Source organism: Branchiostoma lanceolatum, chromosome 18 (assembly GCF_035083965.1).
Source record: "Branchiostoma lanceolatum isolate klBraLanc5 chromosome 18, klBraLanc5.hap2, whole genome shotgun sequence".
Taxonomy (NCBI): domain Eukaryota; kingdom Metazoa; phylum Chordata; class Leptocardii; order Amphioxiformes; family Branchiostomatidae; genus Branchiostoma; species Branchiostoma lanceolatum.
In genome coordinates, this window is record NC_089739.1 from 7,391,750 (window position 1) to 7,419,476 (window position 27,727).

General features: G+C 38.9%; 1 protein-coding gene across 7 annotated transcripts in view; it reads left to right on the plus strand.

Annotated features, from left to right (window-relative positions):
• Positions 1-27,727, plus strand: part of LOC136424488 (kinesin-like protein KIF13A) — a 65,171-nt gene that overhangs the window by 13,833 nt on the left and 23,611 nt on the right. For all 7 annotated transcript variants that reach the window (XM_066413098.1, XM_066413101.1, XM_066413102.1 and 4 more), the window contains exons 3-19: positions 5,334-5,346; positions 5,648-5,708; positions 16,950-17,042; positions 17,492-17,672; positions 17,921-18,008; positions 18,434-18,568; positions 19,078-19,190; positions 19,668-19,782; positions 20,191-20,343; positions 20,901-20,960; positions 21,511-21,621; positions 21,845-21,979; positions 23,683-23,819; positions 24,204-24,316; positions 24,854-24,943; positions 25,666-25,897; positions 27,004-27,166. In XM_066413098.1, the coding sequence (XP_066269195.1) occupies positions 5,334-5,346; positions 5,648-5,708; positions 16,950-17,042; positions 17,492-17,672; positions 17,921-18,008; positions 18,434-18,568; positions 19,078-19,190; positions 19,668-19,782; positions 20,191-20,343; positions 20,901-20,960; positions 21,511-21,621; positions 21,845-21,979; positions 23,683-23,819; positions 24,204-24,316; positions 24,854-24,943; positions 25,666-25,897; positions 27,004-27,166 (1,993 nt within the window). The remainder of the gene's footprint in view (positions 1-5,333; positions 5,347-5,647; positions 5,709-16,949; positions 17,043-17,491; positions 17,673-17,920; positions 18,009-18,433; positions 18,569-19,077; positions 19,191-19,667; positions 19,783-20,190; positions 20,344-20,900; positions 20,961-21,510; positions 21,622-21,844; positions 21,980-23,682; positions 23,820-24,203; positions 24,317-24,853; positions 24,944-25,665; positions 25,898-27,003; positions 27,167-27,727) is intronic.

The following is a 27,727-nucleotide window of genomic DNA, read 5'->3' on the forward strand; positions in this document are numbered from 1 at the left end:
ACGGCTGGCTGGAGCCCAGTGTAATAAGGACAGATATATCTATTGATTGATCCCAGTTCTGCTGATTCTCTTTATGAAAGACTGCCCACTTCAAATGAAGTTAAGCCCCCCGAACCAGACAAAAGGATCCCTAATTGAGCTCTTCGCACGTTTTCTGTTATCTTTTCCTTTTGAAAACAGCCACTAATTGCAAGATAATGATTTTTGAAAAGACTTTGAAGAGGCTAGTGCCATTGTGGTCTGTTTGTTGGCAGTCTTTTCAAATGCGTCTTGGCAGTTATTGATGAGAATCTTCTCATCCATTTTATCCCTATTAAAGTTTTTGTGTATTGTACAAGATCAAACAAGTCTTGTCCACTGTGATTACTGTATTTTGCCTTGATGTCTTTGTGCCAAAAGATCATTGATTACAGAGGTCAGAAGGGTAAGGCTTGGGAATAGTTAACAGATAACATCACAGCATTTTTCTTCCAAACTTTCTTGGTAGATGCCCTATATCTTGAAACGTTAAAGGTCATTTAATCCTCCATTTTTTAATGACCTCTCCAATGTGAATTTATGACGCTTCCAAATTCCAATATGCGTTGAAGAATTGATACAGAATTGATTCAACCGCAAACTTAAAACACCACAGAATTCTCCTAAATACCTTTTATGGCGAAATTACGTTCCTGCCAAAATATGAATTGACAGTAACACAAACTTCCAACTGAACAATAGAAACATATTTTTCAGAAGTATCAACAGCAGCAAAGACCAAGGTAACAGCAATTAAATACAAGCATGCCTTGGGAGACTGATTGGTTTCAAGTACAGAACCCCACACGGTGCATTAAGGTCTGGCAGATGTTTTATAAGGGGGCTTATGTCTCCTCTCCTCCCCGTAAACTGTCTCTTCCAATCATACCGTAAATCCTTTTAAGTTTGCGGCATCACGGTTGCATAATGGCAGGGTGTACTGTTTGGCCCAGAACCCTGTGGTCCTGGGTTCAAATCCCCTGACATGCCCCATCGACGTTGCCCTTGGGGAAGGCACTTAACACGAATTTCCTCACTTCACTCAGGTGAAAATGAGTACCTACTTTCGGTCAGGCATGTCCCTTGGATAGAAAGTTAAATGGAGGTCCAATGTTTGAGTAGAGCCACACCTCGAGCAAGTGTGTGAGTGAATGAAATCTGTTGGATATACGTGTACTTGGATATGCAGCTTGTGTAGTTCAGTACAAACCTGGTGTGTTATGCCATGAGGCAGTGTAACGGGGTATGCAATACAAACAACTAAAACCTTAATTTTGGGGTAGGATTGGAAATGAGGTTTTCGCATTGTTTTTGATTGCAAGACAAAGAATAATATTATTATTACTACATTTGCAGTATGAAGACACTGTAAAAATCGTAAACATGGAATTAATGCAAATGTTTCACAGCATACAGTATTCCTGTGAACTTTTTGAACAGGATGCCACAACTGTTTATTTTTTTCTTAGATTACAAATTTTAGAATTCAACCACTGCCTCTGCTGCGACTTCTATTTCCAATGTGACAGAGAATCATACACCCACGCACACATACCAGGATATGTACTGAAGGCCTTGGGGTACAGAGTAGGCAGCTGTGATGATTGATTAGACTCTGCCATTTGGGTTCCTGCTTCATAAATTTTGATTTGGCAATCCATTACAAGGTGTATGGATTCACTGCACCTTAGTTGTATGCCAAAGAGTTTGAAGTCTATTACCCAGTCAGTCATGTTGCTTTAAGTACATTACCTGAGTTTGAATCAGAGTCTTAATTGGTTAACCTGTATAACTTCGCGGGCACATGGCAGCAGCTGGTTATATCTACATGTGTAGCCTCCATAGCAGGCTCTATGAGTTGGGCTTTGTTGAGGGTTATTATGTGCTATTTTTTTCTGGTGGAATATCTGTTCTAATTGTCCTTGGTTTCGTGTGGTACCGCCATAGAGCCTGCTTAATTTCCCTTCATGACTATGAGATTGAGCGGGCACTATATCCTTAAGAAAAAAAAGCACCTTAAACCAGCAAAGCTTGACTCGTAGAACAATAACCGAGGCTAGTTAATGATATCACACATCTTGTTAGGCTTAGACCAATCTAAATGGGTCATCCTGTATAACCGCCCTTTGATATTAAAGACTTGTGTAACCTACACTACCTTACTGTTAGTTTAAGTGTTATATAAAGCATGGACCTCGCTTATCATACTTAACCTTTGCTGTATAAGATCCCGTTTGTACCAAACTTAGCGAATCTGGATATATTCAGCCTATGGCTAGATCCAGATTTGTGAAGCATACATATACAGTATGAACGGTCGGAATCTGGCCCCGAGGCTGGATATATCCAGATTTGCCTAATTCACCTTGGCAGGATTTGCTCTGTGCCATTTATCCAGTTTGCTTCAGACATGCTTTTATGACGTGTCTTCCCTTCATTGCCCACAGTGATTGCACAGCTGGCATGCCTGAGTGCATTAGGCAAATGTCACAGACAGTTAATCCATGGTATAGCGTTTGGCTTTACAATTCAGTAGTGTCTGTCTGTCAAGGTTATGTTCAAGTATGATCTGCAAAATGTACTTAAACTTGCTTTTACCTTAGCATCTAAAGGGAGAGGTATGAGTCTCAATGTCTTTCTGAATTTCAAGGGGACTAATGTATCAATTAGTATCAGCATTAACTAATAAGTTATTGATATATAATTGCTGCTGTGCCACTCAGACAAAAATAGAAGCACCGGGGATGATATCATTTTGGAAATCACAGACACGCACCACCATCAGACAGACACAGAGACAAGCCCAAAACAATACTTCACTCCCTTGGTATACCCAAACAAACAAATTCTGGATAGACAGCACATTGGCATTACCAGCCGATCCCTTAATCGGAATAAATGTCTATAAAAGCACCAGTTATGTGCAGTATGTTTGTATGGTCCCAGTGGGTCAAGTGATAGATACTACTGTACATTTATTTATGTTCGAGGGGACTTAAAAATAACCGTAAGGGGAAAAGGAGGCATTCACTGCATTTTAAGTTGTCGGTGGGCCACAATATGCATTACTGACAGAAAAAATTGTTTCGGTGTGATGATTTGCTGTAGAGAGGTAACCTCAAATATGCAAACATAAAGCCATTGCCAATATTTCAAGGTTGACAGTATGTACTTGATGGATGGTTGACCTTTAACCCTAAAAGAGGCCTGGGTCATTGGATGGGAAGAGGGTGTAGTTCAGGAGGGATTAGGTGTCAAAAATCTGCCCGAGTTGTTGGCTTGCATCTGATGGATCACTTCATTATAACCCACCTATAAAAGTGTACATGTATGAGGATGAAACGCTTCAACTACTGGAGTGTAGCCTTGAAAACTCCCACTGCTCTGACCCGAAATGTTTGGGAATTTTACGACATTACTGCTTGATAAGTAATCACAGATCTGAAGACTGTATTTACTCCACAAATGGCCTACCTCCAATAATGGCACTGTGTTTAAACATCGGAATTAAGCACCACTATTAACATACCCTGCCTTTCCAAGTACCCACTAGGCTTTTATGTACAGTACTGTAAATGTTGGAATTTTTGTGCTGGTTTTATTGTTGCCGTTTTTGCGGTAACCTCTTTACCGCAAACTTTAAAAATGCGAAAATGCTTGTTCTGATTTCAGCCCACCTACCCCCTTCTTTCAACCGCAAACCCACAGCGAACACTCCATTTTCTACCTACCGCGAAATCAAATCCCAGCACTTTTACAGTATCTCTGAGCCCTACTATAATGGAAACTGCCTAAGGGCTGATTTCATACACTTAAAATTAATTGCTACTGCAACAGCTCTGACTGTTGGCCAAAAATCTCTGGTTAGACCGTGAAAACCAAATCATTAATCTGTAGGGATGATCCTTGTCCCAAAGATTGTACATTTGTAATATGGCCTTGACACTCCCCATGGAAGTAATGCAATAGGTCCAAATGATGATACATGTAATAGGTGGCCCCAATTTGATCATGGTAACTTGGTAACAGTACCTACATGTAGCAAGGAATCCATGACTAAAGTAATTGTGGTAAATTAAATCATTACATTTGTTGCTGACTGGCTATCATTCTGTACTTATCTAGGGTTCTGTCTCTGCAAATTATGTCAAACAATTTAGCAAGCTTTCCAGAAAAGCTAATAGTAGTCTGTTGTTGAAGTTGAAGGCCACAGAATGGATTAATGATGGCTTATTACTTGAAATATTAGTATTATATTGTAAGCTAGCTTTCACAGTTTCAGGGGTTTTAACCTTCTCCCTGCTGCCTAACTCTGTAACCAATAGGAAATTAGGTCCTAAACGGCTACTTCAGTGTGCTAAAGGTGTTAATCAAGTATTCCAGAGTCAAGGCTATTGACATAATGAAACAAAAGCTCCACTTTTAATTGTTTTATTTCAAGGGTCCAAAATATGACTGATTTTGTAATTTGCTAAATCGAAATCTAAAGAATGATAATAATGATGTTAATTGTCAAATTGCTACACCTTACCCAATCACCCTTTCTGACTTGTTTTACACGTGCATGGGTTTTTAACTTGAATTTCTAACTCATAGACTACTTCAGTACTTGATATGGATTTATAGCTATCTGAAATAAGTCTGAATTGTGCATCAGTCATGGAAAATTACATTATTAATCTTCATATTTAGTAGTTAAAGATGAATACGATTTCCAGACCTATGTTGACCTTCCCATAATCATCTGGCCATGCACACATTAACCTTGCATTTACGGAGGGGACCCCTGGGATCGGCCCTGTCTATCATATTCCTGAGAACTTGGCATCTTGGCTTTTGTTCTGATGAGAAGATTACCGGAGATTCTGACTGTGAACATCGATGAAGCATATTTGTGATGTACATGTACTTTATTGTTTAATGCTTTGATCACCTGGCCATGAGCATGTTAATTTTGCATTTACAGAGGGAACCCCTATCCTGCCTGTCTATCATATTCCTGAGAACTTAGCATCATGACTTCTGTCCTAATTAGAAGATTAAAGAAGTTTTTGAACGTGAACTTGATAGCTGTGAACATCGATCTCCACTTGCATGAAATCAATGACGCAGATTTGTTTTAGTGTATATTTTATTGTTTAGTGATTAAGATATTCTTAGATATAAAGTAATATTACATGAACAGTAATACTAGTAGTCATAATGTATGTATTATTACAAATTGAGCACAATCATGTTTTCTAACCTGACCTTTCTTTTATCTTTCATTGCTGTTGCTGTGCCATCTCCCATCATGCACCGGGTGTACAAAACAGGAAGCCACCCAAGGTAAATAGAACAACTTTTTAAAATTCTGATTAAAAACAAACAACAGACTTTCATAGTGATAACAAACTCATGATTTATTTATCCTGAAAATTCATGATACAGTTTGTTGAAAGAAACATAATTGCTTGTGCTCTAGGCAATTTGAATTTTCCTCCAACCTTCTAAGAAATCATTTGTCAGGCAAGTAAGGTGAAACCACTTAGGAGATCCCTTTTGGTTAATGAAAGTATTTTGTTTCTCGTTTCACAAATTACTTTTCAAATGTCTAACTGTAAAATGATGATTTTGTTCTTTTCTACAGACGTTTGCGTTCGACTATTGTTTCTGGTCCATGGACGAGACCAATACAGAGAAATTCTCAAGTAAGTGACATTAAAGAAAATTCTTGTTTTCCCATATGAACAATAGATGATTCCTCCTAGAAAATACAGAACCCATGCTGCTATACATACTGTAATGTTTGATTGTCCACATTTCTATTCTTGGACATCAGATTCTATCTCAGCCTGTTCAACATGTTGATGATTTATGAGTCTGATGATCAGAATGTAGATCAATGACTGGAGGCAGCGTTTGATCTCATATGAATGCAAATACTAAAAAGATCAAAGATGCATCAGATCATACTTGTCCCATTTACTTGTGCATAAAAGCTATAGCCATGATTCGGCATAGAATTGATGTGCAGTTAAACGTGGAAGAAGCCCATATTTGTGGTGTATGTTTGACTTTTGCCTCAATATTTAATCTTAACATATTGCTAATTTGTTGTGTGGCAAAAATGAGGTCAAGCAACTTGTGTGCAATATCTTCATTTTGGGTGTACAATTGACTTTCTTTTTGCACAAGGTGGATCTGATTTATACCATGGGCTTCAAAGGAAATATTTGGATAAGCTGCATTTAACGACCTGTTCTTTCCTCAGGGATTTTGTATTGACATGTGCATCAATAATACATACTGTGATTATTCATCAATGCTGTTATTTTTGTGCTGTAAGGTGCTTTCGGGGAATGCTGCTATTAAACATAAATCAAAGAGGAAAACTGTAGTGAATATAGTGAAATGAAATATTTGCTTATTTTAAAACTAGGTGACAGAATGGAAAATGTTTTCCAATAAATATTTTGGGCTGCTAGAATCTCACCTTTTCCCTCAAAGTATTTCATTGGTAGTCTCTTTTGATTTGAATTTCAAGTGATGTGAAAAACATTTTGCAACTTCTTTCTAGTGACCGTGTCAAATTTCTCTCCAGCATTTGAACTCTGACTCCCGTAACTATTACTGTAAATGTATGTAAGTTTGCGGTGATTTGATTTTGTAGTAGGGAGAAAATGGAGTGTTCATGGTGGTTTTTAGTTCACGGTTGAAACAAGATGGTAGGCAGGCAGAAGGCAGAGCAAGGCATTTTTACAGTTTAAGAGGTTACCACATAAACTGCGGACATTAAACCACTGCAAACTTGAGCACATCTACAGTACTTCCGAAAATAAATTCATCAGGTTGGTAGAATATAGGATATAGGAGGTTCTTTGTACACAACCAGGTACAGTTCTCACCTGCTAACGTTTCGATGTCTATCAGACACCTTCTTCAGAGCTTCTGACTGGAGTGCTGTTTCTCACCGCTATAAGTAGCCAATGTAGGTGGCGCTTTTGCGGTGAGAACACTGTCCCAAATGCGGCTGAGGATAAGGAAGACAACACCGGTGATGAACCGAGACGAGGGGGGATACAAACTCAGCCGCATTTGGGACAGTGTTCTCACTGCAAAAGCGCCACCTACATCGGCTACTTATAGCGGTGAGAAACAGCACTCCAGTCAGAAGCTCTGAAGAAGGTGTCTGATAGACATCGAAACGCTAACAGGTGAGAACTGTACCTGGTTGTGTACAAAGAACCTCCTATATCCTATCTACAGTACTTGTCTGAGACACGACACATGAATTATTACATTGTTCCATCTTGTTTGACATTTTTCATTTTTCGAATGACTGAATGTCTAGACCAAGCATTGACCCTTGCAGCTAAACTGACAACCCTACAAAAACCTAAGCCATCCTATTACTTTTTAAAATGACAATTTTTCAAATGAGTTAGTGTTATTCTTCACATGTCAAGGCTGCTTGTATATAGATATTCCTTAGCCGTAGTAGCCAATTTCACGTTTGAGAAAGTTATACCTTGTTGCTTTTGCCTCTAATTTCAAGTAATTTCCCATGGAGTTCAAGAGGTTGGAAGAATTTATCCCTGGTTTATTCTGGGTCTTTCTGCAAGGCAGGGCTCGAAACATCTTTTTTTCAGACCTGTACAGGTATAAGTAGCATCCATAAAAAGAGCTATCTACCACTAAAAAATCACGACAACAACATGTCCTGGATAACACGAGATACTGTAAATGCATTTAAGTTTGCGTGGTAGGGAGAAAATGGAGTGTTTGTGGAGATTTTAAGTTAGCGTTTGAAACAATAGTAGCGGTACAGTCATACTGTAGGTGGGCAAAAAGTTTTGCGGGGGTTTTAAGTTCGCCCTGAAAGTTCACCGCGAAAACCGCGAACAGAAAACCACCGCGAACACTTCTGCATTTACAGTATCATTCGTAAATTCCGCTGTAGTACCTTAGAAACCCGCCAGGGGATCATTCATATTGATGCAGCTAATGGACCACTGCAGGTTATGTGCAGGTCGACATCAGAAATACCTGCAGCCTGGATATTTAGTTGTATTTCCAGCCCTGCCTGCCCTATCTAGAATTTATCCGTGCTTTATTCTGGGTCTTTGCAGGGCTAATGTTGTATTCTGACAGCTTTACAGGTACAGTCAAACTTGCATCCAACAACCAGTCAAGGGACTAAGGAAATATGGTTGTTGACTGGAGTTGGCTGTTGGATAAAACTCTGGTCGGTTTGCTGATTTGGTGGGAATAAATGAGGCTGCATAAATACTTTGCACGTATAGCACTTATCTGCCTGTTATGCATATGAAATTACAGGACAAGTGAAGAAATACAGTATATACAAGAAAAAACAAACTAAACTGTTGTTGTGTACAAGACTACAATGCACTGTCGATTACATTGCCAATAAACGTTAACATAACAAAAGATTTTTCTGGTACATGTACAAAACCTTTGTTGTACTTACAATGAATGTTTACATTGAGATTCGTGTCTCCATTGTTCTACATTTGTTGCTACATTTAAATTCACTTTGTTCTACATTTGTCGCTACATAAACACAAGCTTGCCGTCGACTGTAGAATCTTTTATTGAAATGCTCGCTGGACTGATTGCCGCTGTCAATCATTTTGTTGTTGAATGGAGTGTCAAATCTGCACATTATGACCCCTGAGGTCCATGAGGAAGTGGTTGCTGGTTGAAGCCTGCAGTTGGTTGCTTGAAAGAGTTCACTTACTATGTAAAATCGGACGGGGCTGTCTGAATGTGGTTGTTGACAAGAGTTGGTTGTAGGATAGAGTTGGTTGGATGGACAAGTTTGACTGTATTGAGCAGGCTGCATTATAGATGGGGCGCTCTCACAAGGCACATTATGTGTGACACTTACGGCAAAACAGACCCCCATAGAGGCCAGTTAACGTCTGCGGAAGACAGAGATTTAGTGAAGTTCTTAACTTTTTAAGGCCACACAGAGTTGATTTGTGGTCTCCAAGCAGAGGTTAGGCTCCGGCTTGTTTTGGAAGTCTTTTTAACGTTTGGCTGGCGGATAAAAAGAGAACCTGACACAATAGAAAAGCCTAACAAAAATGCCTAAAAAAGACATCCAAAACAATATGGAGCCTAACATCTGCTTGGATAGTACATTACATAGTTTATTTGTCGATTCTCGGATTTAAGAAAGATTCTGCAAAACTGGAAGGGGAAACAGGAGAAAGTCTGTGCCTTAACACAGTTTGAGGGATTGAATGTTATCAGATTCAACTCAAGTTTTCCTTCCACTGTTGTGTTTTCAGGATTTCCTTAGACTTATTTGAATATGTCTGAGAACGAAGGAAATAGATTGATTTTGACTAATGGTTAATCCCTATGCAGTCAGTTTGACTCGTATCATGGCTCATTATGTATGGGATTTAGATTTAATAGATTTATTGTGGACCATGACATTATCACATGAGTGTTAGGTGAGGAATACTGATAGATTAATATTTCCATGATGTATTTTATCAAGCTTAATCAGTCATAAAATAATATGGGATTGCAATACTGAATTGACATTTAAAGGTCCTCAATTCAAGATTAGGACGAAATTGCAATTTGAAGTCAAATTTCAGATCATATTCATACAAAATGGCAAAGAAATTTAGACTACTTCCTTGTAATTGGATGACCAAAAAACTAGATTTTGAAATTTTGGTGGTTAATGTTTATGATTTTCATGAATCATAGAAGCTTTTCCACCACGAAATTATCACACCGCAAACAACACAGATTTTCTGTTAGCAAAGAATGCACTCTCTGTGCTGTACCATGAACTTTAAATACCAAGAATGCCTCAGAGGCTCCTTTTCCCTTTACCCCAAAATCAAATCTCTTTGAAAGTATGGTCTCAGCATTTCCTAGATCTCAGTATGCAATTTTCTATAGTTCGTAAGACATACAATAAATTCAAAAAAGCAATTTGAGCTTTTAAAAATGCACCAAATCCGCCTTTTAATATGTCTTATCGCACTTGTCAAGGTGGAGTATTCTGATACATGCCCTACGTGTACTACATGCGGATATTGCCATGTGGTTATACCTGGAGGAGTACCATTAGGTAAAAGGTGCTCGACTGAGCTATGATAACTGGTTATGCCTTAGGCTGATATTGCTCTTGCTGTGTGTATCTAATCTCAACATTTTATCTAAGCCGAGGGTTTGAAGCCGTGCAGCAACGAAAGAAGTGTTATAAGGGTCCACTACATTTATATTTAATTTGTAAATCTTAAAATGTTCTTGGTGATTTTATTTTCACTGTGACCTTTCTACCGCAAAATCATTTCTCTGCAAATATGTATGACTACTATACCACAGAATTGTTTTAAATGCAAATTTAAAACACTGCCAAAACCTTCTTTTCCCTAAAAGCAACAAAAAAAAAATTTTGAGGTCTCACAAAGACCTATCAAATATCAAGACAATGCATCCAGGCATTCTTGAGTTATCGTGTTCACAGAGGTACACTCACGAATGCTGTGCAAAACATAACCTTCTTTGCGAAGTTGATAAATGAATTTACGGTACATGTACATGCACTGATTTGAAATTAGCCTGTCGGGGGAAAGATGTACTGTTGGTGAATGATAACAGATTGCACCTTTGTAAACCTTTGACCCACATCGTACCCTTGTGGCCAATATCAGAAATAATCTTCCATTTATCATTTACGCTCCAGTTTTCTGTGTATGCAACATGCTTGCAACACTTCCAGGGCCTGAAATTTGGAGATTAGGTGCAAAGAAAGAATTTTGGGTACACCACAATCATGAAATAAAGTTAAATGTCAGCAAAACATAATTACAAAGTTTAACGCTACTGCCTATTGTACGAACTTCAACCTGTAATTCATTTGCTACAAAAGATAACTTCAAAATTTCAAACAAGTAATACATTGAAATGATTGAATAAATTTAAAGTACAACAAAAGGTTATATTCCTTTTTCTGATACTTGCATTTGAAGAATATTGCACAATTGTACCTTTACCCTATAGTGCAAAAATATATCTAGGTGCACCGGTGCACCCCCAGTCAAAAATTAGGTGAATGCACATGTACATGCACATGCACTAGTCTCTACCAAACTAACTACCACGGCTATAGGGAGAATATTTGCCAAGGTTGCAGGCTCTAGGATTGCAGATTGGACCCTCTCTCTGTAGCCAACTCCCTTAGCATACAATTCACTCTATTTGGCCAATTTCTACTATTTTCCGAGCGATCCGCGGGCCTGGTAGAGGCTACACATGTACCCACTATTTCGAGCCCATACAGTTGACTTTGGGGTAAAAGGATTTATAGTTATGCACAATGATCGATTGTAAAATATCAGTACTCTTGTGGCTGATCTAATCTTATCTGCCATTTCTTGATCTAACTTCTAGGCTCTACAAATGTAACTTTCTTGCCCTAAAGCTAGAAGAAGTGTTAAAGATCTCCACTAAGACTTTTACAAATTGCAGCCAGTATTTAATGTCTATTCTTGAGCTACTGTTTTATTGCCCCATTTCTGAGTTACGCTCTAGCTTTCTTACCCTGCGGCTTCCAAAAGTGTTTAAAATTCCAACTGTGTTCTAAGAGTTTTACAAATATCAGCCAGTATTTCTCAGTTAAGCTGTTACCCCGCTTCAAGAAGTGTTAAGATTCCCGGATCCCACTGGAGTTTTACAAATTGTAGTCAACATTTAATGTCCTGACGTTCTTGAGCTCCAGTTTTGCTGCCCTATATCTGACTCTGAGTTGAGTTCTAGCTATGCTACTCTGTGGCTTCTAAAGGTGTTAAGAATTCCAACTGTGTTCAAAGAATTTTACAAATAGCAGCCAGTATTTATAAGTTAATGCCCCATTTCTGAGTTGTGCTCCAGTTTTGTTACACGGCAGATTGTAAAAGTGTTAGAAGATACCTGCCGTGTATCAAGAGTTTTACAAATTGCTACCATAAGGCTCCTCACATGAGGCCATGGTTGTTATACATCGCACTTCCCACGGACCTTTAGAGGTTCCCATGGTGATTACATAAAGTAGGGAGGCTTGATATGTTACCCAGGGACTACATCCTCCACATGTGCTGTGTGATACATTGTAGGCAGATTTCAGTAGGATGGTGGCAGGCTAGGAATATTTTGGGGTGATCTAATGCTGTAATTCTTGTTTCTTTCACCGCTGCAACTTTGTGTTCACTGTTTTCACGATCACCTCTTTACCGTGAACTTATCATCACTGTGAAAAACATGTTGTAATCATTTATGATTCCTTCACACATCCATTCTGTAAATCACTTGCCGCCACCGTTAAAGTTCAGTGAAATTTCCATGTTCTTTACGCCATGAAATTTTGCTACTGTGAAGATAAAGTTAATTACAGTAGCTGGTCCAAGAAAGTGGTAATCTCAAAGCAGATGTTGGAATGGAAGATTGTAATGTCTTGTTGACTACTGGGCCGCTCTGACAGCAAAAAAGTTAGGAAATGTTACAATCTTCTACCCAACATCTGCTTGGAGATTAAGAAAGTGGACCAATTAAGAGAATATAAAGCTTTTTGAATGAATAAGACAGAAGAAAAGAAATTGTGTATTGACATACATGTAGATGTAGAGCTGTAAGAAAAGTTAAAGATTGCCACGGTGTACTTATTTAAAGAATAGCACACAATGATTTGAGACTTAGCATCTACATTTTTATATCAGGGATTCTACAGTAATCTAGGACGCAGGTGGCATTACCTCTTCATTATAGTCCTGAGGAATAAAGGTTGGTTTTTAATGACTTGGGCTTGAAATACCACCTGCATATATATGTACAGGTTAGGGCAGGTAAAATTGGAGATATTTCTGAAGTCTACAGGTCCAAGATAAAACCAGTCTGCCACAGTAGTCACTTTTCATCAGTAGCAGCCCAAAATTTGCCTTGAAGTCAGTTTTTCCCAGAAACAACCTGTTATACAAGTCATATAATACAGATATCCATTAACATTTTTTGAACATTTTTGATGGACCGAAAGGGAAAGAAATTGAACAGTGCCAGGTAAGATTTGTCTTGTGCAGGTAATTTCAGATGTTCAAATGGAGAAAAAGTTATTTTGAGCCCTGTTGGTCTTTAATACATGGCCCAATATGGTGGCATCATTGTGAAGATGGCGATTACTGCCCCATCAGCTGTGCAGGCTTAACATTATAACCTCCCTGTGCTGCTATTACCTGGGCAAAGAACTGTGCTTTATGGTGGCATGGGTTATTAAGGGTGGGTTTCACAGCTGTATATAAGGAAGGTTGGGGTGGAAAAAGTATTAAAGAGCTTGGACATAAAAGTAATGGCCTCAAAAACTAATGGTACATTTTAGATCTAACAGATTTTGCTGTCGGACTGTTTTGGACATTAAAAGGTCTTAGACAAAAGTAACAACTTGCTTTGAAAAGAGATATTGATGATAATACAGTACTTAGTGTACATGTATTCATGGGAAGCACTAAATACTGTTTTGGTTTAGTATATGTATGTACACTGGAGGTTTGAAATTACTGTTGTCTTAAAACTGTTAGGTCCACAGACCAATGCCCCTAGAATGAACTTTACAAAAAAGGCTGGGTTGTAAAAAGTATTTAAGATCAGGCTCTCATTGCAAGTGTGTTTTGCCCATTAAAAATGTAAGTCATTGTGACAGGTCTTAGAGTAAGCTAACAACCTGCTTGTGAAAAAGGTTATGAATATATTATAGTGGGAAGTGCTTAATTTGCTGCTCCGTGCCAAAATTAGGCGAGTATGTGCAAGACGCTTTCATGAAACCTTTTAGCGATGACCACATACAAATTAGGCTTGTCTTAAAACTGTAAGGTCTATAGACCAATGCCCATAAAATGAATTGTACAAAATGTACATATGCATGTGCCCTTCTGAGTTGTATTGGTCAAACAGCCCTTCTATGTTGCATAGTGGTTGACCCATTACAACTATACTACGATTTCAAATTAAAGGGTTTGCCACTCTAAAACCCTGCCAGTCCAACACAAATGATATTTTAGTAGCTACCTAATGTAGGAGCTACATATAGATGATGATCGTTAAATGTTTAATGGCAGTGACTTCCACTGCAATACTGTAAATTTTGAAATGTTTGCAGTATTTTTAGATTTTTACGGCTACTTCTCTACCGCGAACTCATTACACACCCATACAATCACCAGGATATTTCAATACCACCTCAAAGACATTATAAACTCTTGATTTTCATGGGGTGCCGTGAAACTTAGGAAACTGTAAACTGTAAATTTGAATGGATATCAAGTAGTCCTACAAAGTTTAAACCTGGTTATTAATTTTTCCTTATTTGCTTAAGCTTTATAACGTTGGCTAAACCAGATTCCTTTTACATGAAAATAAGATGCTCAAACTAGAAATGGTCACATAATTACAAGCAAATGTTGCATTGGCAGAAAACTGGTTTTAAAAGTTACACGGAATTTCTCTGAAGTTGATGGCAATGGTTAGACTAACTTATAAAGATTAAGGAAATTTGCAACTTTGACCTGAGAGGATACCATCCACAATACGTGTAATCATAGCACGGGTCCGATCGTTAGATGCAACTGATTACAAACGATTTACGTTCACCTAAGGTCAAATATTGGAAACATTATGCAGACACATAATTCCCACCACTTGAAGTGTAACATCCATATGGGAATTCGGATTGGATACTTCAGGCTTATGCTATTAACCAGAGCTTGGAGTGCACGTACCACCTGCATATACATGTACATGTATGCAGGTTAGTGCTGGTAAAATTGGAGTTGTACAGATACTATAAAACTAAAACTTTTAAAAGGGCAAATGTTCGCTGTGGTTTTATGTTTGCGTTTTTTTTAGTGGCCTTTTCACGAACTTTAAGCCAATACAAACATTTCTCCTTTTACAGAAAAACCTTGATGATAGTCGAAACCCATTTTAGAACCACCACTCCGTTTTCTCCATACCGTGAAATAAAATTCCTGTTAACATTTCCCCTTTTACAGTATTCTGATGTCTACCTGAACCAAACTTACACCATTCCAAATTTGATTTTCCTTCCTACTACCAAGAATATAAACTCTCACCCATTAGGGATATTGTGGAAGAAAAATCACACGTCAATTTCAGCTTGCGAAATCTGATGTTCGTTATGAATTTGATGTGAAGCATGAAATTTCTTACCGGTACTCTGATTACAAGCACACTACTTTAACCTTCTTCTTGCTGCCTAACCCTGTAACCAGTACAAATTTGTTGCCAAAAGGCTACCTTAGTAAGCCGAATGTTGAAAAGAGGGTGCTTTAAATCCCTCTGGGGTGTTTAAGGACTGGATATTTGATTTCTGCAGAAATTCTGCAGATTTCTGTGGACATTAGGTAAATCGTTTAACTTAGTAATCAGTCTAACCATTGTTAGTCTGATTACTGACGATTTACCTAATGTTTACCACGGTCAGATATTGGAAGGCACAGTAACATATTGCTCAGACATAAATTGCATCATTTGTACTCTCCAAACCCTGGGGAGAATTCGATGTTGTTTGACCCTAAATTGTTATTTGTCAATACTCTTCAGTCAGATACAAATGTACTCCACTTCTGTTTATTGATTTGGGTACAGGACCTGATGGTTAAAAGCTTAGGGGTTAGGAGTCAGGGATGTCTGAAGGACCCATCCCCTTGTCCTGGGACAGAAATTTATCTCATTATTATCTCAAACTTAATAATATCCATTGAGATGAAGTACATGTATGATGCGTAAAAACTGCACAAGAAGACCTCCGATAAAATCTGGTCTATGTGGACAGGTGGTTACTACATGTACATTTTTTTGTATAGACGGGAAAAATTATCTAAGGGACAACCAAAAACTGGTCACATTGGCTAAGTGGTCCTTATGTAGATGTGGCCACTTGTACAGGTTTAACTGCAGTACATTGTATTACTGAAAGTTAAACAAGTAGAAAGCAAAGTCAACTTTGTCACTTGACTTAAACTTTTAACTTGAAGTATTGGAATTTGTTGTCCCATGAAAATCCATTTTTTCCTTTTAACCCATTGGTGGTTTGCACCTTTGTTTTCAACACTTTTAACCCAATCAATTTACCGTAAGTGCGCCACATTTATCAATCCTGACTTTTACATTAAGAAAATCAAAACTAATCAATTTTAAGAAAGTGCGCTCATACTGCTAGAAAATTACTTGTTCACCTGTAGCAAATCCAATATGTATCTTCGATAGAGTTTTAATAATTTAGTACCGGCCAGTTTTGTTGTTACTAGAGCTCGATAAGTCTGTATGAAATCAATAAATCATAGCCTGACAGTCGGGAAAAGTCAGCAAACTTCAGATTGAGGTTAAACTGGACGCTTGTAAGTGTCACTGACACTGGGTCTCGACAAATCAATACTTGACTTTGATTTGACTTTATTTGGATACAAACTCAGAGCACACAGTCACAATTTCATGGAGTCACAAAAAGTTGATACAGTTTGACACATGTGTTGCAATTGTTGCAACTTGGGCTTTCAAAGTTTCACGGGTCCATGCTTAAATCTAACATTGTAGAATTGTACATCTATGAGCACGTACATCTATAAATGTATGTAGTAATGTGATGGTTGTGTGTTATAAAAGAAGAAAGAACACATGCTTTTGAACCAATAAAGACAGACTGTATCTTTGTAAAACAGACAATACTTCATCATATCTGTTTTAACATCATTTTTCCCCGTTGTGCCAGGGTTAGAAGTGCTTGCTTTGGGATGATGGGTTTAAATTTTGAAGGCAGACCTCTAGATGCTTCTGTGGGAAACATTTTACATTAACGCTACTGTTATAGAAATTGTCTGATATTTACCATACTCAGTTCCCTATGTTTTTTCCAGGTCAAGAAATTGTGTTCAAGTCTGTGGGAGCAGACATCTTGGAGAATGCCTTCCAAGGATACAACGCTTGCATTTTTGCCTATGGACAAACAGGTAATCAAAATCATCATAAAATTTCTCCCTTCTGTGGGACTGCTAGGATAACACCTGGTATCTGTTTATTCAATAATTATGTTTCAGAGAATAATTTGGTTACATTTATCTTATTCTTACTGTATTACCAAAACAAAAACTATATGTATGGTGGTCTAAGAGAAATCTTCTATGTTACGACATTAGGGAGTTGCAATTGAATGTAATGCTTAAAATTCTTCAGTAGATAAAGTACATCTTAGTTTCTACAGATGTTGTCTAATAAACATATACAGATGTCTACAATAGCTGTCTCAAAGGAGTGTATTCAAATCTTGTAAAGATTGGACTGAAATATTAATTTTGGATTTTAGGATAAAGTTTGCAATGAAATATTGTATATTTTAGCAAAGAATATTATGATCTGACGATCTATAAAACACACATCTTTTTTCTGTATTCTTACACAGGGTCAGGCAAGTCCTACACCATGATGGGAACTGCTGACAATGGCGGCCTTATCCCGCGTCTTTGTTTGTCGCTGTTTGACAGTATCGTCTCCAAGTCAAACGAAATGCTCTCCTTCAAGGTGGAGGTCTCCTACATGGAAATCTACAACGAGAAAGTTCGGGACTTGTTGGATCCTGGAACGTAAGTCATTATCTGCTCAAGTCAGAACAAAGAGAAAGAAAGAATGAGAAAATGAAGCGGCAAAAAAAGAATACAAAGAATGAACGCAGTAAAGAATTGATAGGAAAGGAAAAAGGAATGAACGAAAACATGAACACGTAGCTGGATGCATAAGTGACTGAATGAATTGGTAAGAAAATGAATGAATAAATTAATGATTGATAACTTTTGATCTTTGTTTTGAATTTATTGTCACTTTTTTCTTTCAGAACAAAACACAACCTGAAAGTTAGAGAGCATAAAATCCTTGGTCCCTACGTGGATGGATTGCAGATTTTAGCTGTTACAAAATATGAGGTAAGGCCATGTTGATATCTTGTGTTGATATATAGATTTTTTTATCATGTAAGTTAAACACCTTCAAAAGTAAGCCTCAGCTGTAAGGAAAGCTTGTAGGGGTGCAACAAAAATGCATGTTCCTTCTGCATAGCCAACTTCAGGCAAATCCAGTTCTAAGTTTTAATTATCATCCTCTTCAAAGACAAATCAATTTATGCTGGTGATGAAGGTAAGACCACTGCAGGAATTTTTTACAACACTCCTCTCTCTTGAAAACAGTTACGAAATGTTGTCCAGTCACTGACAAAAAATATTGGATGCTACCTGAAATGTCTGACCGTTTCCAAAATCTATCCAGTTGCTTGAGTAACTGTTATCTTGCATATCTTATTACCTGGATGTCTAACCTTCATCGAGACATTCATTTTTCTCCTTTCCCCCAGGACATAGAGAAGCTGATGAATGAAGGGAACAAGTCACGCACCGTGGCAGCCACCAGTATGAACGAGGAGAGCAGCCGGTCGCACGCCGTCTTCAACATTATCGTCACACAGACACTCAAGGACCTCGCCAGTGGGGTAAGTCTATCACAAACCTCCGTCTTACAGTGGAAGCATACTCGAGTGTGCTGTAAGATTGCAGGAAGCACATGTGAACCACAATGAAACCATAGCTAATATAGTAAATGTTCGCAGTGGTTTTATGTTCGCATTGACCTCTTCGCCGTGAACTTGTGAACATTTCCTGGGTACATTCAGTTGCTTAAACTGAGATTAACCGCTCTTGACTGGCTCACAGATTGCTCTTAAAGCAGTCATGCTTTAAAGTTGATAGAAGATTGATAGAATACGTAGAGTCAGTTTGTACGTTTGTGTTTAGTTCTGAGTTTTCCTTTTTTAGTGCACAACCTATCAGCCCAATACAGTACTGCAGGGAAAAACCTGTCAAGCAAATATAACTTAAATCAGACAAAAAGTCTAATTCGTATCCAATTTGGTTGTTAAAGAATGATTAGTATCAATGGATTTCTTATTCATATGTATACAAAGTTTACTTACACCTGTTTAATCACTTTCCCTTTCGCCAGGTGACAGGTGAGAAAGTGAGTAAGGTGAGTCTGGTGGACCTGGCAGGCAGTGAGAGGGCTGCTAAGACTGGTGCAGCCGGGGAGAGACTCAAGGAGGGCTCCAACATCAACAAGTCAGTACTTTTCTCTCTGTACAGTAGGAGAAATGTTGTATTCTTTCTTGCATGGCATTGCAATGGAAAACAGTCAAGTAGCAAGAATGCTGGATACATTTTTTGATGTAAGAAAATATTATCATATAGGAAAGAATATCTAATAGGTTCACCCACTTATCGAAGGTAAACAACATGCCCACCAATGTAGTAATTGACATCTGAGCAAAAAGGCCACTCGCAACTGCAAGATGTTTACATGGCCATAGATGCAGAGTCAGTAGATGATGATGATCCAAAAGTACCAACAATCTGTGAACTTGCTGTTTTGTAAATATAGATTTCAATAAAACTTTATATATAATTTTAAGCTACATTGAAAATCGATTGCATTAGAACAGAACTCTTGTTCCATTTGAAAGTGAAACACAAAGCTAAAATGTATGCCACTTTATTGTTGACAACATCAACTAACAGTTAAACATCATTTCCCCACAGATCTCTCAGTACCCTGGGGTTGGTCATCTCCACTTTGGCAGACCAGTCTGCAGGGAAGGGTCACAAGAACAAGTTTGTACCATACAGGGACTCCGTCCTCACATGGCTACTCAAGGTCTGTCTTTCCTTCTTTTTTTTACAATCTAGCAGATGTCTGTAAATTCAGACCATCAAAAATTGATATAAAAATTGAAACCAACTTTTTGGTAGCGTGTTGATAGAGTAAGATTTTACAGTCGCAACATTTATAGGGATTTTAGGTCTGAAAAGTAAATGTTTCTTTGATACCTATGCAACCTTAAGGATGTGCAAGATTTTCAAGTAAAGGTGCATTGATACAGGTACAGGACCAAACCTTTAGTCTGAAAAAAATTGTACCCACTGATATTTTATTTTGTTCAGGTACAGGACCTGGTACTCTTGACATTCAAGTCCTATACCTAAGCAATTTAACAGTGTACTTGTACCCAGTCCTGTAGTGCAGTGATAATAATGAGTGTTATTTCTCCCTGTGTTCCTCCAGGACAACCTGGGAGGCAACAGTAAGACAGCGATGATTGCCACCATCAGTCCTGCCCTGGACAACTATGAGGAGACTCTCTCCACTCTCAGATACGCAGACAGGGCCAAGAGGATCGTTAACCATGCTGTCGTTAACGAGGATCCTAATGCCAGGGTAAGTTGATATTGCTAAAATCAGGGGATACATAATGACTCTATAGCTTTACTCTATATTAGGAATGATGCAATTATTTATGATATTGTTGCAACATATTATTTTCCTTGAAAAGTCAGTAAAAAGAAAACAACTATGGTCATAACAGAGATACCGACATTGTAGAAAAATTTGTCGAATAGGATAACAAAGTGCTTTGTACACACCCAAAATGTTTAATTCAAGCCAACGTTTCGGTGACTGCCTGTCACCTTCCTCAGGACCACATCTGTTAGAAGCGACACCTAGCTGCAGTGCAAAATATAACAAGTCAGTATGAGGAAAGTGACAGGCGCTTCAGTGCGTCAGGTTTGAATAACACTTGGTTGTGTACAAAGCACTTTGTTATCCAGTGACTAACAACCTGAAGAAACTATTCACAGATTTGTTGAATAATATATAAAAAATGAATGTATATTGTATTATGATTATGATGCTAAGTTTTCTTGTACTAGTTAATTACCATGATTATCACAATTTGATGCTGACCATACGTGTATGTTTACCTCTACTTGCAGATAATCCGGGAACTCCGAGAAGAAGTAGACAAATTAAAGGTGCAGCTGACTGAAGCAGAGGTAAGGCGTTTTCTTCTTTTTTCAAATGTTGTCAGACTTAATGAACAAAGGGAACATGCATTGATATTAAAGTAGCCTGTCAAACTCAAGGTGCAGTGATATTTCAAAAGAATGTTAGAGCATGATTAATGTAATGGGCATTGAAATTGTTGTCTGTATCTTGGAATCTTTTTAGGGCAGATCCCTGTAGCTCAACTGGTACATATAGCAGCCTCAATTTTGAGCTTCTGGTTCAAATTAGTTGGTAACTGGGAGACCCTGGTTCAATCCTGGGAAGGGTATCTCAGAAGGAATGTTTAAATGGGGGTCCCGAGTTTGAGGAGGTGCCTCAAGCATGTTAAAGGGAAAGGGCTAGCTACCTCTGTAAAAGATACCTTGCTATTGAAATTGCAAAGAAACTTGCAACCTTATGTGCCACTGGGCACTACAAGGGTCTGAATGAACGAACAAGCACATTGCAAGGAGTTGGCATCTTTAAATAGGAATTCAACCCATAGCTCTCTTTTATATTTCAAGTGCAAGTAACAAACATACCACCTTCCCTGTACAGAGTCTTAAGGCTCCGGATTTGAAGGAGCGTCTTGTTGAGTCTGAGAAGTTGATGAAGGACATGACAACAACTTGGGAGGAGAAACTGGCTAAGACTGAAAAACTGCACCAAGTAAGTAATGTGTGAAAACAAGAATGATAAATTTGTATTTCTTACATCTAAAACTAAATGTCTTGTCTTAGATGCTGCTTTTGGTAAAATATAAAAATGTAACAAGATAAGGGTAACCCTATGAATAAAAGTTAATGTGTCCGTGGGTTATGGAGAAGATAATGGTGATCAGTGTACTAACATATGCAGACAAGCTGACCAGGTTGTGCATTCTCCCCACCAGGAGAGGCAGCAGGCCCTGGAGAAGATGGGCATCTCGGTGCAGACGTCGGGGATCAAGGTAGAACAGGACAAGAACTTCCTGGTCAACCTGAATGCTGACCCCTCACTCAATGAACTGCTGGTGTACTATCTCAAGGTAGGGATGGACAAGGGGAATCAAGGTGTGGCGTGGTGTAGGCGTAATGGTTGGGTCTTTGGCCCAGAACCCAGAGGTCCTGTGTTTGAATCCCTTGACATGCCACCGATGTTGTGCCCTTAGGGAAGGTACTTAACACGGTTTTCCTAACTCCACCCAGGTGTAAAAATGGGTACCGGACTTCAGTTGGGGAGGTAAAGGGCGATGGAAAGAGAGGGATGGGCTCTGCCATCCAATACCCTGGACACAGTGTATAACAACCCACTGCCCCTACGGCTTCAAAAAGGCTATGGGACTATCTTTACCTCTACTTTACGTTTAGACAAAGTGACAGTTTGTTTCTGTGCGGAGATGTCCTGAATACTTATCGCAAACTTTTTTCCTCTTGAACTCCACCCTTGAACTCTTGAAAAACGGCCAAGGTGGAAGAGTGATATTTCAAGGTTGGATAAAGGGTGAAAAAAAAGTACCCAGAAAAACTGAGGGAAAAAATCTGTATTTCAATAAAAAGATTATGACAGAAAAGGTCTGTCTCCTGTTAGGAAGATTTAAAAAAGTCTTAAAAAACTTTGTGAAAGTAAAACAACAGATTGATTTGATTATGCCGCCTCTGAACCATTTAATAAAAAGCTGACCGGACGTCTGCAAGTCACTCATGAATAATTGACGAAAAGAAATGAATTAATGATGTATTTTCTATTTATGCGTGACATTTTAGTCGGTAAATCCTTAGAGTCATTCTAACACATATAAATGGCGAAATTAATCAATAGTGAAATGTGAGTCTTAAGACGTCATAGTTCTTATGTACAGTGAAAAATGTCTGGATGATGTCATTGCTCCGTACAATGTGCAGTACAATTTACAGTGATCAGCGTTTTGTTGGGAATGAGGAAGCTCTTTCCTCCAAATTACTTTAAGTAGGCTGACGGCATATCCTGGTAAGTAGGAAAAATCAAAATGGTTTTCTGTTAAACTGGACAACATACTTTCTTTGTGGCGAAGGTAAAATGATTTGTGAGTAACATATACAATGTAGTTCTGCTAGCTTTTAACATGCGGCCATTTACATGTAAGTCAACTTCCAATGGACAACGCAATGTGCAATGTAATAGAATATACCGTACAAATTGAATGCATTTGTCACTTAATACTGTAAAACGCAAAAATCCAATATTAAGAGAATTTTTTTTCCAGTCTCTCTCGTACATGACTGTAATTATGTAGCATACCTGTTAAACAATGCATTAGCAAGTTTATTAGCTTTGCCAGACTCCCAGGGTCTTGGCATAATTATGTTAAGTGTCATCTGGTACAAAATGGAGAATCAAAAAGGTAAGGGTAAAAGTAGCCCCATAGCCTTTTTGAGGCCGTAGGGGCAGTGGGTCGTTATCTATTGTCACAATTAAGACGGATAGTGAGTGAGTAGTGGAAGGTGGAGCCCATCCCTCTCCAATCAAAATCAGGTACCCATTTTTGCACCTCGGTGGAGTGAGGAAAGTCGTGTTAAGTGCCTTTACCAAGGACATAACATCTAGCAAGAAATTCCAGGATTAGAACCTGTGACCTCTCGATCTCATGCACGCCAGTATAGCCATTCGTCCCATTTGACACCATCATATGCATGAAAAGCATGAACTAAGATTTTAATTTAAACAATCTGTTTTGACTCAAGGTTATTTTTCTCTCCCTCCCCCCCCCAGGATCACACCCTAGTGGGCCGGCCCGACGCCCCCACCCCCCAGGATATCCAGCTGAGTGGATTGGGGATCCAGACGGAGCACTGCATTATGGACCTGGAGGGGGAGGACGTCTACCTCACCCCCATGCCGGAAGCAAGGTGGGACAGTCCAGATTATTGCTAATTTTGTCACTGTACCAATGTTGCAATACAACATAGCCTTGAGTCTATTGACGATATTGAAGACTACACTTCCATGTAGATAGTACTGTGTAATATATAAATTTTGCCAACTTTTTAATACAATGTAGCATTGAGGCAAAGAATAAACTGAAGATTGCATGACATTTTATGTTGAAGATTATTTTATAAAGACTGTATAACAAACTCTGATGAAGTCAGGAGTCTCCCTCTCTTTCTCAGCTTGACTTAGCAGACGAAGATTCAAGGGTGTTGTCCACATCTAGTGCAGACTGACAGGTGGCTAAAAAGTCAACTGATCTACATGTCAAGTGTTTATATACAGTGTTTTTATTTTCTTAGATGCTGTGTGAATGGTGACTGCGTGACTCAGAAGACGTTACTAAGAAACGGGAACAGAATCTTCTTAGGGAACCACCATTTCTTCCGTATCAACTGTCCCAGGTCGGGAGTTGGTGAGTACGTTAGTTCGTTACACAAATCTCAATTATCCTGACTTCCCCTCCTCTCTGATGACTTGGTATATTCCGTATAGAATGTCACCTGTCCCACCTTGGGAAAGGTAGGAGGTCAGGTCATTCAATTTTGCAGACACAATTCAGTTTGCCTCAGGCAAAATGTGATGTACTGTCAGTGATAGTTGTTCTGCGCCTTTGTCTAACACCATAGATTATCCAAGGCTGTCAAGGAGGCTCTTTGACAGTGCTAGCCTATAAAGTCTGGGAAAATGTCTGCTAGTGTACATATATAGCAGGGAAATGTGGTAAGATACAAGTCCTTAGTTGACATAGCTGTAGATATCCAGTCATGTAAATAATATGCACTAAGGGCACTACACAGTGAACTTGTCTACATGTCTGTGCTCAATGAGGTTGAAACTGCATTTGGACATACAAAAGTACACCTTGATAGGAAAGGTTACAATGAAGTCATTGCACAATCATACTCTGCCTGTTGTAAGATATATAACAATCTTGCCCCCCTCCCCCCAGGCTCGGTTGCCTCCACCCCTGATGTTGAGGTGTCCCGTGCTGACTACGACTTCGCCCAGAATGAAGTCATGATGGTGGAACTCATGAATGGTGAGTAATACCCTATGTTACAGTAGATCAAACTACAGTTTGTAACAAGGGGAAAATGGGACTTCAGATCATTCTTGTGTAATTGAGTCGTCATTGTAAATGTTCAAACACACAGAGAATCCAGAAACACTCACACATACAGAGAGGTACGCATGCTGACACATTTAGCAACCAGTCAAGGGACTGAGGAAAAATGGTTGCCGACAGGTGGTTGCTGAGGACAGGGTGGTGTTAAATATGTAAAAATGGACATGAGTGTTTTCTATGTGGCTTGTGACTTGAGGTACATGTAGTTGCCTGGGCCAGGTGGTTTCCAACCAGGTGTGGCTGTAACATTGTGTGAGCTCATATGTTAGATATTTTGGTAAAAAACTAAACTAGAAAGTTTTCTGTAGCGTCATTTTGGTGCAACGGTTAGGGTGTTGATCCAGAACCCAGAGGTCCTGGGTTGGAATCCCCTGACATACCACAGCTCAGAACCCAGAGGTCCTGGGTTGGAATCCCCTGGACTTCTGATGTTGTGTCCTTGGGAAAGGCACTTTACATGACTTTCCTCACTCCACCCAGGGGTAAAAATGGGTACCTGACTTCAGTTGGGGAGGTAAAAGGCAGTGCAAGGAGAGGGATTGGCCTCGCCTTCCAATACCACCTTAAACACAGTGGATAAGAACCCACTGACGGCCTCAAAACTTACATGTACCTTTACTTTTTTTCAATCACAGACCCCATCCAGAACGCTATGAAGTCCCTTGAGTCTCAGCACGAGAAGGACAAAGAGGGAGCGCTGGAGAAGCAGCGGGAGATGTACGAGAAGAAGCTGGAGATGCTTCGGCAACAGCTGAGCTCCCCGGTCCAGAACAAGCAGCTCCCCGGTTCAGAGTCGTTCGGCGGTCTGTCCCACGGAGTCAGTAACCCCAACCTGCACCCCAGGTACACACAGTGGGTGGAGGAGAGGTGAGGATTGCATTTTCATTTTTGTTTTTTCAAATGTTTTGAGAAAAAAAATGTACCTTAAGTTTTTAGAAATCAAATCTTAAAAGAATAAGAGAGAGTGAAAACTTTTTGAATACTGAGGGCATTGTTAAAGCAGTAACCCCAACCTACACCCAGGTACACCAGTGGGTGGGGGAAAGGTGAGGAAAACATTGTGAACATTCTTTTGTGCTCTTCTTTTTCAAATCAAACCTTTGAAAGAGAGAAGGAAAAACCTAGTTTTGGATGGAGTATTGCTGAATAATACTGGTAGTGCTAAGTAGTTCATGAGATTTCAATTTAATTCAATGCCTTTATCTAAACTGGATACCTCATTGCATGGAAGGGATTTTGTTTCTGTAAAGCTTGGTTCTTCCAGTGCTGCCTTACTTTTCTTATGAATGAAACTTTGAAAGACATTCTGCTTAGACTCTTAGAGAGGGAGTAAATGCAATATTTCAACAAGGCTAATTCATGCCAGATCAGTTTTGTTTCTTTATCTATACCTTCCGTGATTGTTATTTCATCGCCATGTATTTTTTGATACTGTTCTCTAACTTGCATGTTGTGCTGCTTGTATGGCAATATCCCAGATGCTGTTCTTATTAGAAGTATTAAAACTGCTCTACCTCACTGACTGTTGATACCACAGCTTTTACTGTATATTGCGGATGAACGTTGAGCCACTAAAGTAACTCAACTGCTCGAACTCTTAAGTTGTTGAAACTTGAATCGGTGCCTTATTTTGATCTAATCATGCTATGTTATTTTAAACTCGTAATGTTATAGTCAATGTTTACATAGTGAATTTTACAGATCATGAGCCCTTTGTGAATTATGATACACTTCATGACGCATATTTCTATGAAATTGTCACATGCAAAGTCATGAGAAATAAAACTGAATCTGACTGAATCTGAATCTTACATGCATTTGCTGCATGGACCACTCACTCCTATATGAATTGCTGTCCCCCAGAGATGAGCTGTTCAGACAGGGCCTGGCAAATCAGTTTCCTTATCTATGATATCAGATTTGCTGCATGCATGAACCAAACAACTCGTTTATATGTACATTTCCGCCCCCAGAGATGAGCTGTTCAGACAGGGCCTGGCAAAGCTGCGTGAGGAGATTGTGAAGGCGAACGCGCTGGTCCGGGAAGCAAACTCTCTCGCGCAGGAGCTGGAGAAGATGACGGAGTTCCACGTGACGTTACAGATCCCAGCCTCTAACCTCAGTCCTAACAGGAAGGTGGGGATGTCATATATTAGGACTATATGCTTATGGATTTATTAGGCCTTCAATTCTGTATCTACTGTAAATCACTTAGTCTAAGTCTTTAATATAGTGGCAGGAAAATATAGCGGTTGGGGGAAAATGGAGTAGGTCACGGCGCTCAATTTAACGGTGAGAATAAACATCACTGTCTCCAATATTAGTGATCAAATAGTTGCTATGATGAGCTTTTACAAAAAATTTTTTTAGTGGTTAACTAGTGACCATTAAATTAGCCAAAATTAAGTTACAAATTAACAAATCAAGAATTACAATATATAGCCAGTGCTACCACCCTTTGGCGTAACACACCAGCTTTGCAGGCATGCGGCACGACAGCAGCTGGTTATGTTAATTACACAGAACGACCTGTCACAACGACCTGTCACACTTAACTTTTGTACATCTAGCTGTGTTTTTATGTGATCTGTATCTTCGTTATATTTTATCTGACCCTTCAATCAATCAATCAATCAATCTTTATTCTGAAATCAACATTGCAGGTGTGTCTGACGACACACCTGAATTACATTAGAT